This window comes from Babylonia areolata, chromosome 25 (assembly GCF_041734735.1).
Source record: "Babylonia areolata isolate BAREFJ2019XMU chromosome 25, ASM4173473v1, whole genome shotgun sequence".
In the NCBI taxonomy this organism is placed as follows: domain Eukaryota; kingdom Metazoa; phylum Mollusca; class Gastropoda; order Neogastropoda; family Buccinidae; genus Babylonia; species Babylonia areolata.
The window spans coordinates 4,845,001-4,862,500 of NC_134900.1; the positions used below are offsets into that span (position 1 = coordinate 4,845,001).

Consider the following 17,500-nt stretch of genomic DNA (forward strand, 5'->3'; position numbering starts at 1 on the left):
CACAGCACACCACTGGATAACCACATGGTCTGTCTGTACACAGTTCACAGAGGGTTAATCATCACACGTTGGTTTGCATACTGGTCCGCCTGCACATAACATTAAAGGGTTTATAGTTAAAGGTCCCAGTGAACCCATATACACGGTGTCTATGGCACGGCATAGGAAGGCAAGGCCCAATCTTCCCCTTCCACCGTTTTAATCGTCCCCAGCCGATGTAAGGTACCTATAAACACCTGGGCAGAGTAAGGCAAATAAAGTGCCTTTCCCAACACCGTGCAGAAACTGGAGCCTCGAACCCCGATCGCTGGTGAACACTGAATCAGAGTCCTCCAACTCCGGACCGCTTCTGTCACGACGCTCCGGCGCAGATTGCAGTGTGAGGGTAAATCATCACGTAATGGTCTACACACAGCACACAGAGGGTTAATCATCACCTGTTCGTGTGTACATTGGTTTTGTCTGCACACAGCGTTGGTATGAAAATTGTGTTTGTTGACTACACATTCAGGAGATGCATACACGCTGGACTCCACTCCCGCTAACAACGACGCCCTCACCAAACCAAATACAAGAACCAAACAAGTATGTAGCATGCACTTTGCGTACATAAATGAACCCAAGGCAACAAGAGAGTCGTTCCTGGCAAAACTTCGTATTGAAATGTACTCGAATATATACAGATATCTGTGTGTGTGTGTGTGTGTGTGTGTGTGTGTGTGTGTGTGTGTGTGTGTGTGTGTGTGTGAGCGAGCGAGCGAGCGCGCGTGCGTGCGTGCGTGCGTGCGAATGACTGAAGCCTGAATAAATGACACTGAAAACGAATGATGAACTCCGAAACGCAGCTGTCACAGTTGGCTCAACCCAAGAAGGCAATATGTTGTGCTTGAGCTTGGTCTCTTTAATGAGAATAGGCTCTGTGTAAGTATCCACATTAATCAACCAATCAATCTTCTCTCTTTCACCCACCATCTTTCTGATCCTGTGGCGTTATATAAGTATCCTTATGAATCAATCAACCAACCTTCTGTTAATTCCTCTTTCACCCACCATCTTTCTGATCCTGTGGCGCTAAATAAGTATCCTTATGAATCAATCAACCAACCTTCTGTTAATTCCTCTTTCACCCACCATCTTTCTGATCCTGTGGCGCTAAATAAGTATCCTTATGAATCAATCAACCAACCTTCTGTTAATTCCTCTTTCACCCACCATCTTTCTGATCCTGTGGCGTTATGTAAGTATCCTTATGAATCAATCAACCAACCTTCTATTAATTCCTCTTTCACCCACCATCTTTCTGATCCTGTCCAGCACGAGGTCAACGATCTCCTTGCCCACAGTGTAGTGTCCGCGGGCATAGTTGTTGGCGGCGTCCTCCTTGCCCGAGATGAGCTGCTCGGGGTGGAACAGCTGTCTGTAGGGACCCGTGCGCACCTCGTCTGTAAAGGGCGACACGTTCACTGAACATATCTCATCTTAAACAACGTGTCTGGACTACACTGCCCCCAAACAACAGAATCGTTCAGAACAGTGCGTGTCAGCAGGTCAGAGTAGGATGCAGGAGGGCGGAGAGATTATGAAGATGGGGAGAAGACTGAAAGCGAGCGAGGATGTAATGTACAGACAGAGACGGAGAAAGAGTGAGAGAGGGAGCCAGAGAGAGCGAGCGAGGATGTACAGATAGAGAGAAAGAGTGATATGGACACACACACACACACACACACACACACACACAGAGAGAGAGAGAGAGAATGGATAAATCAATGAATCATATTTTTGAGGGTAACAGAATAAGCAAACAACTGCTTTTTTTATCCAGCCCTCGAAACGGAAAATGGAACCAGAAAAAATGAAAGAAATACCGCAAGAAATGAAATAACCAACCAGATCATAAAACAGACACAGAATAGGGAAGGAGAGAAGGGGGAAGTGGGAGAAAGAGACAAAGAGAGAAACATAGTATGAAGGACAACGAAAAAAAAGGTGGTGGTGGTGATGGTCGTGGTGCTGGTGTAGCCTGCAAGTCAAACACACACACACACACACACACACACACACACACACACACACACACTAACACACTAACACACACACACTAACACACACACGGTGACATTTCTGCACCTCTACTCTCCCCCCCCCCTACCCCCACAACACCCTCTTTCAACCCCCCTCCCCACCACCCAGCTCACCCACTACGCTGGGCTCCAGATCCACGTAGACGGCGCGCGGCACGTGCTTGCCCATGGAGGTCTCGGAGAAGAAGGTGTTGAAGGACTCATCGCCGTTGGCCATGGCGGCCTTGAGGTCCTCCATGTGGCCGTTGGGGTGGATGCCATGCTCCAGGCAGTACAGCTCCCAGCACGCGTTGCCGATCTGCACGCCGGCCTGGCCCACGTGGATGGAGATACACTCACGCTGTGGACAAAAGAGAGGTGGAGGATGGCTCAGCTGTTTTAGGAAGGGGTATGGGGTGGTGGAGTCGGCGAGGTAGAGGGAGGAATATGGGCGGGGAAGAGGGGGGAATATGGGCGGGGCAGAGGGAGGAATATGGGCGGGGCAGAGGGAGGAATATGGGCGGGGCAGAGGGGGGAATATGGGCGGGGCAGAGGGGGGAATATGGGCGGGGCAGAGGGGGGAATATGGGCGGGGCAGAGGGGGGATTATGGGAGTAAGGGAAAGATCCACTGACGTTGTGGACAAAGGGGGACGGGGAGGGGTGGTGGAGGATGACGTCAGCTGCTTTAGGATGATGTGGGTGGACAGAGGGAGGAAGGGGGAGATCCACTCACACTGTGGACAGAGGGAGGAAGGGGGAGATCCACTCACACTGTGGACAGAGGGAGGAAGGGGGAGATCCACTCACACTGTGGACAGAGGGAGGAAGGGGAGATCCACTCACACTGTGAACAGAGGGAGGAAGGGGGAGATCCACTCACACTGAGGACAGAGGGAGGAAGGGGAGATCCACTCACACTGTGGACAGAGGGAGGAAGGGGGAGATCCACTCACACTGTGGACAGAGGGGGGGAGGGGGAGATCCACTCACACTGTGGACAGAGGGAGGAAGGGGAGATCCACTCACACTGTGGACAGAGGAAGGAAGGGGAAGATCCATTCACACTGTGGACAGAGGAAGGAAGGGGAAGATCCATTCACACTGTGGACAGAGGGAGGAAGGGGGAGATCCACTCACACTGTGGACAGAGGGAGGAAGGGGGAGATCCACTCACACTGTGGACAGAGGGAGGAAGGGGGAGATCCACTCACACTGTGGACAAAAGGGAGGTGGAGGATCACGTCGGTTGCTTTAGGAAGGAGATGGTGTGGGGGTGGGGGCAGAGGCAGGAAGGGGGAGATCCACTCACACTGTGGACAAAAGGGAGGTGGAGGATCACGTCGGTTGCTTTAGGAAGGAGGGGGTGGGCGGACAGATGGAGGAATATGGGAAGGAGAGTCCAGGGTAGGTTGGAGGACGGTGAAAAAGTGGGGATAGACAAGCACTCAGACAATACAGTAAAGCACAGAGGGGGAGCAAAGGAAGGAACACACACACACACACACACACACACGCACGCACGCACGCACACACACACACACACACACACACACACACACACACACACACACACACACACACACACAGAAAGAAAGACATACATGCATATAGGTTGACAGACAGACAGACACAGACAAAAAAAAGAGGGTTGGACTCAAACTGTTAAAAACGAAAACAACTCCCATGCTCAAAATAAACCTAAGCTATTTCTGCTTTTTGACGTTTCAAACGTTTTGTCTTAATGGCTATTTTCGCCTCTTTCTGTGCTCAGGTGCTTGTTGTAAGAAGGTTGTTCCAAGGTGAAGGCCTCCAAAAGAGACTTCATTGTTGCGTGTGCTATTTGAAGTTACAATAGCTGTGTGGTTAAAGTGGTTAAAGGGTTGAACTTTCAATCTGAGGGTCCCAGGTTCGAACCTCGGTAACGGCGCCTGGTGGGTAAAGGGTGGAGATTTTTCCGATCTCCCAGGTCAACATAATGTGCAGACCTGCTAGTGGCTGAACCCCATTCGTCGAATCGTGTGTATACGCACCCAGAAGATCAAATACGCACGTTAAAGATCCTGTAATCCATGTCAGCGTTCGGTGGGTTATGGAAACAAGAACACGCCCAGCATGCACCCCCCCGTAAGCGGAGTATGGCTGCCTACATGGCGGGATAAAAACGGCCATACACGTAAAAGCCCACTCGTGTAATAGACGAGTGAATATGGCGGTTGCAGCACACGAACGAAGTTACATTCCTATACGCTTTTCATAATGTATAAAAACATTCTAAGAACTGACAATTATGAGCTTAAAGCAATCAACATTATAATAACCGTTCTGTCACTCTATGAAGAAAACGGTACAATCAATTAAATAAATAAATAAATAACACACATACTAACATTATTTAAGTTAACAGACATTTAGACATTGCATGACCATAGAGAGGGACTGAGAGAGGAGAGAGAAACATACAGAGATAGAGACAAAAACAGAGATAGATACAGACAGACAGACAGACTCATAGAGAGACACACGAGCAGACAGAGACAGAAACAGAGGCACGTAAAGATAGGCAGTCTGATAGTGCAGGGTTGAGTGCAGAAAGAAAACTGAGTTTCTCTTTTAATTAGTGTCATGTAAACTGCCGGAAACCTTTAAAGACGCACACAGCGCCCCCTTCTGACCAAAACCATCCTTCGTCTCCACTGACAGCAGCGAACCAACAGACAGGCCCAGCACTGCCGTGTTCGGCTAATTGGTCCAATCACAAATCTCCTTCCTTCTCGTTATCATACTATGAAAGGGAAGGCAGTCTCCTTGTCTTACCCAACGAAAACCAGATGGCCCAAGAAGTGTTTTAACTTGCCAGCACAGGAAACTACAAAACGCCAACCCGAACCGTACTCTTCTCTTCATTAACTCTTTTCCTTGCGCGGTAAAAATATGCCTTGCATGATACATTTTCATTGCAAAAAGTAGTGGACTAAAAAAACTGTAAAAACCAGCGAGGTTTAACTACTAAGATGCATTGTTTAGTAAACAGGTCAATGGGGTTTAACTACGAATTTTTTTCAGTGTGGTGTGGATTGTAGTGTGGTGTTGGTGCTTTTCATTCATTCTTTTCTTAGGGGTTAACCCTTTGGCTGCTGCTTTCGAGTATGCTCGTCAGCCTGAAAGGCTGTCACCTCACTGAGAGGTGGCACATCCAAAGGTACACATAAAGTAGTAACTGCACTTCAAGCTAATCTCATATCGCCAAGGTTCAGAGTTTAAGGGGTTAAAGGGCTGGCCAGAACTCAGAGGCACATGGAGATATGTTGTTCCCTGCACTGCACCGTTCCCTTCATGCACAAGTGGGGATATGTTGTTGTTGTCACCTGGAGATATGTTGTTCCCTGCACTGTACCGTTCCCTTCATGCACAAGTGGGGATATGTTGTTGTTGTCACCTGGAGATATGTTGTTCCCTGCACTGCACCGTTCCCTTCATGCACAAGTGGGGATATGTTGTTGCTGGCACCTGGAGATATGTTGTTCCCTGCACTGTACCGTTCCCTTCATGAACAAGTGGGGATATGTTGTTGTTGGCAGCTGGAGATATGTTGTTCCCTGTACTGCACCGTTCCCTTCATGAACAAGTGGGGATATGTTGTTGTTGGCACCTGGAGATATGTTGTTCCCTGCACTGTACCGTTCCCTTCATGAACAAGTGGGGATATGTTGTTGTTGGCAGCTGGAGATATGTTGTTCCCTGCACTGTACCGTTCCCTTCATGAACAAGTGGGGATATGTTGTTGCTGGCACCTGGAGATATGTTGTTCCCTGCACTGCACCGTTCCCTTCATGCACAAGTGGGGATATGTTGTTGTTGGCACCTGGAGATATGTTGTTCCCTGCACTGTACCGTTCCCTTCATGCACAAGTGGGGATATGTTGTTGTTGGCACCTGGAGATATGTTGTTCCCTGCACTGTACCGTTCCCTTCATGCACAAGTGGGGATATGTTGTTGTTGGCACCTGGAGATATGTTGTTCCCTGCACTGTACCGTTCCCTTCATGCACAAGTGGGGATATGTTGTTGTTGTTCCCCTGCATACCGTTCCCTCCATGCACACCTGGGCTGTCAGTGTTGTTGCTACCTACATGCCGCTCCCTTTACCCACATATACACTCGTGTTTAGAGTTTGGTCTCTGCCAGAAGACAGGCGATACGTAAGTATCAATGTTGTGTTCTCTCTATCATGATGCCGCACCATTTCCACTCATCGGCACAACATGGAGGCATCCCGCAGGCTCAGGCTCTTCGCATGAGTACAGGTACCTAACTCCCCGCACCGATGTCTGCAGTGAGTGATGGTTCTTTGAGGCACACGTGCACGCGCTGGTTGCACCTCCGAGGCTGCCTGCTGACATGCGGGTACAGAGTGTATGTCAACATTCAGTATCTGCGTTTAGCGCTTGGCTGATTTATCCGGGTTTGGCATTTCACGCACCTCTTGCACCTTGAGCATGTTTTGCAATAATCATGGCAGTGCAAAAGAAGTGAAAAGTGTCTTGATTCGTTTTTCAACTGCTGACTGTTTCTGCGACTGAGAGGGTTTAAACTGCTGTTACTGCAAGAGGGGTTTTAAACTGCTGTTACTGCGAAAGCCGAGGTTTACACTGGTATTACTGCGACTGAAAGGAGTTTTAAACTCTTGTTGCTGCGAAGGGGTTTTATTTGCTGTTACTGCAAAGAGGTTTTAAAACTGATGTTCTTAATGCGAACAGGTCTTGGGTAGAAGATGTTCTTACTGCGAAGAAGTTTTAAAATGTTCTTACTGCGAAGATGTTTTAAAATGTTCACTGTTAATGCAAAAGAAGACAAAAGCTACACGTATACAAAATTCTCACTATCCAGAATCAGAGGAATTTATTGGCAACGGCTCCGAACTCTCCAACCCTATGGAAAATTACCAAAAGCTATCTTCGGGTTTTTGCTATCCAGAATTACATTTGTATGTTTGCATTATCGACAAATCAGTTGTACTCCCTACGGAGTTTTGAAAATATTTGTCGAATGTACTGCCTTAGCCTACGATTTCTGAAAGAGGCAAACTTACACATGTTTGAAGTTTGTTGGGTTTATTCCGAATCGTTTATAAATATATCATGTCCTGCATACGGATTATCGTTTAATTGCACAACTATTTATTTGTGCGCAACGTGTGGATGTGCGAGAGAGAGAGGTGAGCCGGTGCGTGCGCGTGTGCCCTCGCGCGCATGTGTGAGTGTCAGTGTCAGTGTGTGTGTGTGTGTGTGTGTGTGTGTGTGTGTGTGCCGGCTTGCTGAGTTTGTGTGTGAGATGTGTGCGTGCGTGTATTCGCACGCATATGCGTGCGTATTTCAATTTATAGCATAGACCTAACATTTTCATCAGTTCCTTGTGTTTATTCCTCACAGAGTCCTTGAAGCACAGATGCACAGCCATGAAGACGTCAAGGTGAACAAGGAGGCCACAGGGCTGTGTTAGCAGTGTGTGGGAGTGGGAGTGAGGGGAGAAGACACTGACTAAAGACAATAAACTTCACGGGACTGAGAAAGGTACGTGGAGGAAGAGTGGCGGGAGGGTGTAAAACCATTGCCTTCAGCTGTCTGTCAGGAACGTAAGATTAGACACCGAGGCCAGGTGCCAGGATAAACAGTGTGTGCGAAAGGATCAACAAAACAGATATACCCTGGTTAAATGTACGGGGTGGATCGCACTGAAACTCAAGTTCGAAAGATAACTCCGACCAGAAATATTGTTGTCACTGATGTATTTAGACAAAAGAATGGATGGCAGACAAACTCGGGTCATATAGCTGACTGTGCCACTAGAAACGTATCGCTGACATATATAAGATTATGGGGGTGGATCACACAAACCGGTTCCCGTTTCACCAGAAGCATTGTGTGTCTGTTTCCGTTTCCGCTCCACTCACGTCAATGTCATCAATCTTCTTTCTGACACGTGTGATGCTGGGGTTCGGGGTTTGTTTCTGGCACTGAGTGGGAGTCTAGTTCAGTGATGACTGTCAGTTATGATGTCTTGCTTCACATTCCTTGTTACCACCCACTCACGATCCTACGAAAGCAGTGCTGTTTCTGCCACAGGCGCCATGGTGCAGTGGTTAGCGTTGTGGGCAGGGGCTGTGAGTGTATGGGTTCCATCCTCGTCAGTACCCCAGATTTACATTCGGACCTGGAGGGGTTTTCGGGCCCAGAAGTGTATCACCCGAAGGTTTTCGGCATCAATACCACTGTGCTGTTGGGGACTATAATATCAATGTAGGATTTTCGGTCCTAACAGCAGCGTGTGGTTTTCGGCCCAAATATCAGGAATTGCTGGTCTCAGTATCACTGTAAGGTTTTCGGGGGCTTTTTGGGGTGGGGTTTTTTTTATAACTTTTTGGGGGTTGTGGGCTGGGGGTGGGGGTTAGGAGGGGTTGGCAGGGTAGGGCAGGGGGGGGGAGGAGGAGGCTCAGTATAATTATCTCGCGGTGCTGGACTACAGCGATGTCAGTTCTTCAGTTCGCCTCAAGGCCAGTCTGTGGTGCTGAACTTTACCCAAATACCTGCAGACCTGTCGGTATCTCTCGGGCCTGGGTGGTGGCGCCAGGAATCATACGTCAAGGGAAGGTTAACACTACAAGCCCGGAAGGCTGAATTCAACATCAACGGATCTGCGGGGTGACGTCATCGTTATCGTATTCAACGGATCTTTGGCGTTACGTTATTGCTATCAACTTCAGCGGAGTAACGTCACTGTTCAACGGATCTGCGACGTGACGTCACTTATCAACTTCAACGATCTGCGGCGTTACGTCATTGTTATCAATTGCAATGAGTCTGCGGCGTGGCGTCATTGTTATCAATTGCAATGAGTCTGCGGCGTTACGTCATTGTTATCAATTGCAATGAGTCTGCGGCGTTACGTCATTGTTATCAATTGCAATGAGTCTGCGGCGTGGCGTCATTGTTATCAATTGCAATGAGTCTGCGGCGTTACGTCATTGTTATCAATTGCAATTAGTCTGCGGCGTTACGTCATTGTTATCAATTGCAATTAGTCTGCGGCGTTACGTCATTGTTATCAATTGCAATGAGTCTGCGGCGTTACGTCATTGTTATCAATTGCAATGAGTCTGCGGCGTTACGTCATTGTTATCAATTGTAATGAGTCTGCGGCGTTACGTCATTGTTATCAATTGCAATGAGTCTGCGGCGTGGCGCCATTGTTATCAATTGCAATGAGTCTGCGGCGTTACGTCATTGTTATCAATTGCAATGAGTCTATGGCGTGGCGTCATTGTTATCAATTGCAATGAGTCTGCGGCTTTTGTTATCAATTTCAACGGGGCTAATGCACAACGTCACTGAATGTTATCAACTTCAACATTTCTCTGGCATAGCCTCGTCGTCATCGTCGAGTATATAAACAGGACAGCGTCCGAAAACTCGGTGAATCTTCAACAATGTGGATAGACAGGAGAGCCAAAAGAGAGAGAGCCGAAGAGCCAAAAGGAGAAAGCTGTTGCTGCGGAGGCTGGCATGGTATGGCTTAGGGCTGTGGCGCAAAGCCTGAAACACGAGCACAAAAACCTCTCTTTCTTGAGTGTTGTTATCGTCATCTTGTTATTGCTTCTAAGATATACGCTGTTTTCTTTTGATGCCTTGCTACTGCTGCTGCTGCTGCTGCTGCTGCTGTTTTCTTTGTGAATGTTGCGGTAAATGTTGTCCTTTTCGATGTTGCAGTTACTGTTTCTGTTTTCTTTCTCAATCCTTGCTGCGCAGTACGAACCCCATGGAAACAGATGGCAGTGCTTAGTGCTTCACAATGCCAGACTCAACAACGGATAGGGTCACATCGGGTCATGTAGAGGATCGACTCTCTAGATCCCTGCGCCAACCCCCCCCACCCCACCCCTCCACACACCACCAGTCCGCTTCACCCCCCCCCCCCCCCCCCAACAAGCCGGGTCTCTGCAGACAGGGATGCCAGCAGCTGCCAGCGCCTCGAGGGAAAAGCATGGAGCAGACGTCAATGACTGGTGGGCTTTGCAACGTGTTCCCCAGTCTTCTCTTCCATCTTCCACACCTTCCACCTTTGTCCTCCACACCCCTCCCTCATTTCCCTCACCCCCCCCCCCCCCCCCCCCCCACACACACACACACACCATCCCTCACCGTTCTGTCTTAAGTTGTCATCCACCACACACAACCCCCTCCAAGTTTCCACCTCATCAGTTTTCTGTTGTGTTCTATCATTAGTGGAGCCGGACTGACTTTTTCTTTTTTTTTTAAATACTGAATCCATTATTGGATTTTCTCGATGACAAATCGGGAAAATGAACTTGAATGTTGAAGATAATGTTTCTGTCTCTCGTGTCAGAAAGGCAGTTAAATGAGCAGTAGCAGGAGCAACAACCACTGCAGCAACAACAATAATAATAATAATGTGAATCTATAAAGCGTCTGTTCTCTAAATAGGTTTCTGGGCGTGGTGATTTAAATGATCAAAACACTGGAATACTGTCCGTGTTCCAGCCTTTCCCTATCAGGTGACCTACCTGTTCTGACCCAGGAGCTCTGCCAGAGCCAGCTAACGAACTGTCAACGGCTATTTTTAACTCACAAACCCCCGCCCCTCCTTATCCTCCCACAATGTAAAGGATAGCCAAAGTTTAAATAATATTGTGTGTGTTTTTTGTGGTGATTGTTTTTGCGAATTTCGCCTCCTGTTGATGAAAATAGTGACGACATGATGACTGAGAATGATGATGTGTGTAGCTGAGAGAGAGAGAGAGAGTCAGACAGAGAGACTGAAACTCTGTGTGTGTGTGTGTGTGTGTGTGTGTGTGTGTGTGTGTGTGTGTGTGTGTGTGTGTGGTGTATGTGTGTGTGTGTGTGTGTGTGTGTGTGTGTGTGTGGTGTGGTGTGGTGTGGTGTGGTGTGGTGTGTGGTGTGTGTGTGTGTGTGTGTGTGTGTGTGTGTGTGTGTGTGTGTGTGTGTGTGTGTGTGTGTGTGTGCATACGAACACACATGCATGCATGACACTGTGTTTGTCTACAAATGAATAAGCGCGCGCGCGCCATGTACGCCTAGATGTGTAAATTAAGTGTGATCACACTCACAAACGCACAGATAAAACACACGCGCACACACGCCGGCACAAGCAAGCCACCACCTACACACAGTGTCTGGCTACACTGCTGCATTCTTTCAGTAATCAAGGTTTTCTTTCTCAACTCGGCTCCCAGTCAGGAACAGGAGTGGCAGTCATTCCACGTCAATTCTCTCAATGTTGCTTTTCGCGTAACAACCGTTGCCAACATCCTCATTCTCCGTTATCCCCACGCCCGCTCCGCCCTTCCCAAACTCCGTACCCCACCTCCAACCATCCACACACACACACACACACACACACACACACACGCCGTTCTCTCTCACCCATCACACCTCTGCTGTCTGTTTCTCTTTCGCTTCCGTCTGTGTCAAATGGAAAGCATCCAAGTCGTTGTTTGTGTGAAGAACAACTGCGTGCTCCGATGATGTGTGTCGGTGTGGACGTGAACGTTCTACGTGGACTTGTTTTGTGATGTGATTCTATTTGTCGCTGGTTCAGTCAAACACAATTATGATTTATAGGTAGGTTATTATTTACGGGGATGATTTATAGGTAGGTTACTTATTTACAAGGTTGATTAATAGGTAGGTTATTATTTACAAGGATGATTATAGGTAGGTTATTATTCATGTCAGCCATGAGCGTGCCTGCATCAGACGTGGACAACGCCCTTCCTAGATCTTCGTCAGCGAAGCCAGGCCATGATGATTGATTTATAGGTAGGTTATTATTTACGAGGACTAGTGATGTACAGGTTGGTTATTATTTATAAAGATGATTTATAGGCAGGTTATCTATTCAAATGAGTCACTTATGTATCTATTTCTTACTGCCGGTGTGGTGATTTGTGCCCCCCATCCCTCCCATCAAGCCTTCTCTCTCTTACAAACACTATCTCACATACACACACACACACTCTCTCTCTCTCATAATATATATATATATATATATATATATATATATATATACATATATATATATATATATATATATACATATATATATATATATACATATATATATATATATATATATATATATATATATGCCAGATCAGTTGTCACTTCATATTTACAGTCTCTGTCTGTACGTCAGTATATCTATCTGCGATTCTCTTCAAAGTATCTGGTTCCCAGTCGGACTGATCAGCCATGTATCTATCAGGCACTCCTTCACCCATCCACTCCAGTCCCAACTTTCTTTTCCTTTCTCTCTCTCTCTCTCTCTCCCCTTCCCTCAGTTGCCTCGGGCAGCAGAGGGAACCACAGGGGAGTCTCACACTTCACCTGAGCCTGCCTACCTTGCCCTTTTCATCTTTTGTCCAGGTGAAAGGCGCGCGTGCAAAGCACGTGCCAGAACAAACATGGCCGCCAGAGGGGGCTCACCTGGCTTCAATTTCCCCCCGCCGCTGCCGGGGAAGAACGGGGAAGTCGGTGGGAGGAGGTGAGGTAAAGGAAGGAGGGAAGAGGTGTGAGGAGTGGAGGAGGGGGGGCGTGGGGGTCGAAGAAACAAGAACCGTTTTGAAGAGGGGGGGGGTCTGGGGACGGGGGGACGGGGGTGGCGGGGTGGGGGTGGGGGTGGGGGGGTGGAATAAATACTTTGTAATCAAAAGACGCTACAAAGGACGGAGAGGAGATGGGATGGGAGGGAGGGGGGGAGAGAATGAGAAGAGCAGGGTGCACCCTTCCCTCTCTCCCTCTTTCTCTCTCTCTCTATTTTCACGTGGTGCGTCCCAAGAGAGCCTGAACCCTACACAAAGTGTGTGTGTGTGTGTGTGTGTGTGTGTGTGTGTGTGTGTGTGTGTGTGTGTGTGTGTGTGCATACACACGCGCGCGCGTGTGTGTGTATGTGTCCATGTGCAAGCAAAGATAACAACAATAAAACACCACCCACGTCCAGGTTGGTCACACGATGACTAAACAGAATGTGTCGTGTGCCAGTGGCGAAATCATAACTGGCAGCCAGAGAACTGAACGATTGGAAACTGATAAAAAGGGAACACGGAGAGACTGATGAGAGACACAGACCGACACAGAGACAGAGAGGATGGACCAACCAACAGACAGAAAATAGACCGACAGAGTGAAGATAGAGACAGACCGATAGAGACAGACCGACAGCCTGGAGTGAAGATAGAGACAGACCGACAGAGTGAAGATAGAGACAGACCGACAGCCTGGAGTGAAGATAGAGACAGACCGACAGAGTGAAGATAGAGACAAACCGACAGAGTGAAGATAGAGACAAACCGACAGAGTGAAGATAGAGACAGACCGACAGAGTGAAGATAGAGACAAACCGACAGAGTGAAGATAGAGACACTGAGACCGACAGAGACAGACCGACAGCCTGGAGTGAAGATAGAGACAGACCGACAGAGACAGACCGACAGCCTGGAGTGAAGATAGAGACAGACCGACAGAGATAGACCGACAGAGTGAAGATAGAGACAGACAGACAGACAGACAGACAGACAGACGGAATACAGAAGACACTAAGATATAAGACAGACAGAAGACGGACCGGAAGACAGATGGACAGAGAGAATACAGAAGACAGAAAGACAAAAGACAGAGCTAGAGAGACAGACAGAAGATAGATCGGCAGACAGACTGACAGAACACAGACACCTGAGATAGAAAACAGAGAGACAGACTGAAGACAGACCGGCACACAGACCGACAGGGGGAATCCTGAAGACTGAAATATAATACAGAAGGCAGACCGACAGAAACCAGAAAGATAGAAGACAGAGAGACAGACAAAAGACAGAGACCAAACAGACCAGAAGACAGAAAGAAGACAGGCAGACGGAGGACAGACAAACAATTAAGACACACACACACAGCAGCAGCAGAAGATAACATTCCAGGGCCATGGAGGGGGTGTGCATCGGGTTCTTCTCTCACGGGTATCCAGTGCTGTTTTCTCCGTAAATCAAAGCCACACGTTTGTCAGTTCCTCACCTCACCCCCCTCACCCTCCTCCCCCACCAACCCTTCGTCTCTACCCACATACCCTTGTACCGTACATCTGTGGAATCAACAGAGAACAGACATGGCGTCAAACGACAAAAAAGAGACAAGAAAAAAGACAGGAAGGAAGGAAGGAAAAAAGAAAATCATAAACAAAGGAAAGGAACACAAGTAGGCTAAAAGGCCAGGCATGTGTGTGGCATGCCACTGCTCTGTTTCACGTGCTCCTGTGTTCAAGTGTGTCACCGGTATCACTGCCCTTACCGCTCCCTTTCATCATGCCTTTTCTTGTTTATTTGTGTCATTGTACTGCTTGTGTCGCATCTGGTCGTGTGCATGCTGTGTGTTTGAGACTGATGATTCAAACCTATTCACATCTCTGTGTGCATCGACTGGCTGAATAACTGAGGACCCGAGTGTACCAGAGAGAAAGCAAGGCGACTGCAGATAATACGAAGGGCAAGGACATACAGGCAAGACACAAAGAAAGGCGATTCAAAAGCAAAATGAAATCAGAGATTAAGGGAATGCAAGACAACGTAGCAAAATAAAAAGCATTGAAAAGTCCAAGGTCGAAGCGAAAGCCAAGGCAATACCAAAGTATATTAAAAAAAAATTAAAAAAAAAAGTTAAAAAGTCTGAAGTCAAAGCAAGTCCAAACTCAAGACAAGTCCAAAATCAAAAGCAAAAACCAAATCCAAAATCAAGACAATTCCAATATCAAAAGCAAAAAGCAAGTCCAAAATCAAGACAATTCCAAAATCAAAAGCAAAAAAGCAAGTCCAAAGTCAAGACAATTCCAAAATCAAGAGCAAAAACCAAGTCCAAAGTAGACAACAGAAGACAAGGCAGGTCAAAAGACAAGGAAAGTCCAAAAACAATGCAATTCCAAAGCAACAGACGCAGCAAATCCAAAGTCAAACGCAAAACACAAGTCCAAGTCGAAGCCGAAAGCCAAGTCAAGACGCCAGGAAAAGATGGGTGAACACAAGACCACGTTAGACAAAGGAAAGAAGCACGGGAACAGACAACAAAATGCGGGGCAAACAAAGACGAGACAAAGACAGAAAAGACAACACAAAGAAACTTGGTTCTGAAGATGACTGCAGGGAAGCACTTCTCGTCTTGCACATCATGGCTCAACAAAATCCTCACACAGACACAAACAAAACAAACTGATCGGGTAGGCTAGTTTTCTGTATTGAGTGACAAGTGAAGGGGGGTGAAGGGGAGAGGAGAGAGAGAGAGAGAGTGTGTGTGTGTGTGTGTGTGTTTGTGTGTGTGGTGTGTGTGTGTGTGTGTGTGTGTGTGTGTGTGGTGTGTGTGTGGTGTGTGTGTGGTGTGTGTGTGTTTGTATGTGTGGTGTGTGTGTGTGTGTGTGTGTGTGTGTGTGTTTGTGTGTGTGGTGTGTGTGTGTGTGTGTGTGTGTGTGTGTGTGTGTGTGTGTGTGAGGAAGAAAAGAGAGAGAAGAGGAGAAAGGGAGAGATGTGTAAATAGACCAATGGAACAGAGACAGACAGACAGACATAAAACGAGTGAAAAGGAAAGAATGGACATAATAAAGGTGAAGAAACCGAAAGTAAATACGGCTTGGCATAAAAATTTTTTTTTTTTTTTTTTTAAACCGGGTGGCGCTGCATTTTGGCGATTCACTCTCCCAGTCGCCGTAGAGAGCAGCACACATTTCACACGAGAGATACCTGTTGTGACCACTGAAAAAAAAACCAACAAATAATACAAATGGATCTGCATCGTTCCCCCGATACAGACACACATCACGACAATGGCACAGATGGAAATCTCCACCTCTCTGTACCTTGTCTATCTCCCATGACAAAGGTTTGTTTTGCATGGCAACGGGGGACTAACTCTGTACCTTGTCTATCTCCCATGACAAAGGTTTGTTTTGCATGGCAACGGGGGACTAACTCTGTACCTTGTCTATCTACGATGACAAAGGTTTGTTTTGCATGGCAACGGGGGATGTCGAATGGATGATGAAATACTTAATACTGACGCTGTCTGTAACCCACAAAGCTGGCAGAAGGATCGGGCCAGACGGGATGGGAAACAAATAAACATAAGAAAAAGAAAGCTGTGTGATTTTTTTTCTTCTGTGGGTTGTGCGAAAATTCACTGGCACACCAAGCTAAATGTAATATCAGTATCAGTATCAGCAGCTCAAGGAGGCGTCACTGCGTTCGGTCAAATCCATATACGCTACACCACATCTGCCAAGCAGATGCCTGACCAGCAGCGTAACCCAACGCTCTTAGTCAGGCCTTGAGGGTTAGATGTACTAGAGTTCGTGGTAAGGGGCTAAGTTTTCTTAAAAGATATAAAGAATTAAAACATCCTTGCTCACAGCGCCAAGTCGTAACAAAGTACACTTGGTGGTAAAGGGCTGTGATTTGATTTAGGAATGAATTTAATTTGAATAGAAGAATTAAAACATTAAAAGGATTTTTTTTTTTTCTATTTTGTTGTGGATCTTCATCCTGTCGTAAGGATATTTTGTCTGTAGACAGAGGAGTCGTGGACCTGGGCAGTAGGGACTTGTTTATTTTGCACACTTTATTCTGATTACATTCCATGTTAATATTTCATGCAAACCAAGGGTAGGCTCTCAACTGAAGGCCTGACCAGCACGTTGGGTCCATGCTCTCTTTTCATCTGCTCTTTTTGTTTTGAAAGCAGATATGGTGTTGTGTGTATCGGATCAGTCCGCTTTGACACCTTCATGAAACTGGACTTTCGCCATGGGGACTTTTGATGAGTCAGTCCAACACTTTGTGAAGATGTCACACGTTTTGAATGCGCTTTCGCCTATAGGTCTTTCACGTTCAAGAAAGATAATTCTGAAGGTTATTCTCCCCAAGAATTCACAATCTCATGTGTTTCAAATCATGCCGAGAAAAATTCCGTCATCATGCTTGTGAAGTTAATGAATACTGTGAATGAGCCGGGAGTTCTGGCGATACATGATACCCACCTCTGTTCTGGAGAAGAAAACCTTCAGTCGGGAAAAGATGAGGATGAGGAGACAAAGAATTCAACGTTCCAAAAGCGCAACCCACCGGTACTGTTTCAGCCCTGCTTTGTTACAGAAAAAGTCCCTAAAAACGCTGTGGCAACATCCAGAAGATAGAAGAGATTACAGCAAGCCAGAGAGAGAGAGAGGAGGGGGGGGAAAGAAAGAGGGAGAGAAGCGGGAAGGAATTGTGAGAGGGGACAGAGAGGAAGGGGGTAGAGAAAAAGATACATGGAGAGGAGGAAGGGACCGAGGAGAAAGAAAGAAAGAAAAGAAGAAAAGAGAAGACAGACAGAC

At 47.1% G+C, this 17,500-nt stretch overlaps 1 protein-coding gene across 1 annotated transcript in view; it reads right to left on the minus strand.

Annotated features, from left to right (window-relative positions):
* Nucleotides 1-17,500, minus strand: part of LOC143299358 (tubulin alpha-1 chain-like) — a 37,572-nt gene that overhangs the window by 7,429 nt on the left and 12,643 nt on the right. Inside the window, exons 2-3 of the mRNA XM_076612496.1 lie at nt 2,196-2,421; nt 1,294-1,442 (exon numbers count right to left, since the gene is read on the minus strand). Of these exons, the coding sequence (XP_076468611.1) occupies nt 1,294-1,442; nt 2,196-2,421 (375 nt within the window). The remainder of the gene's footprint in view (nt 1-1,293; nt 1,443-2,195; nt 2,422-17,500) is intronic.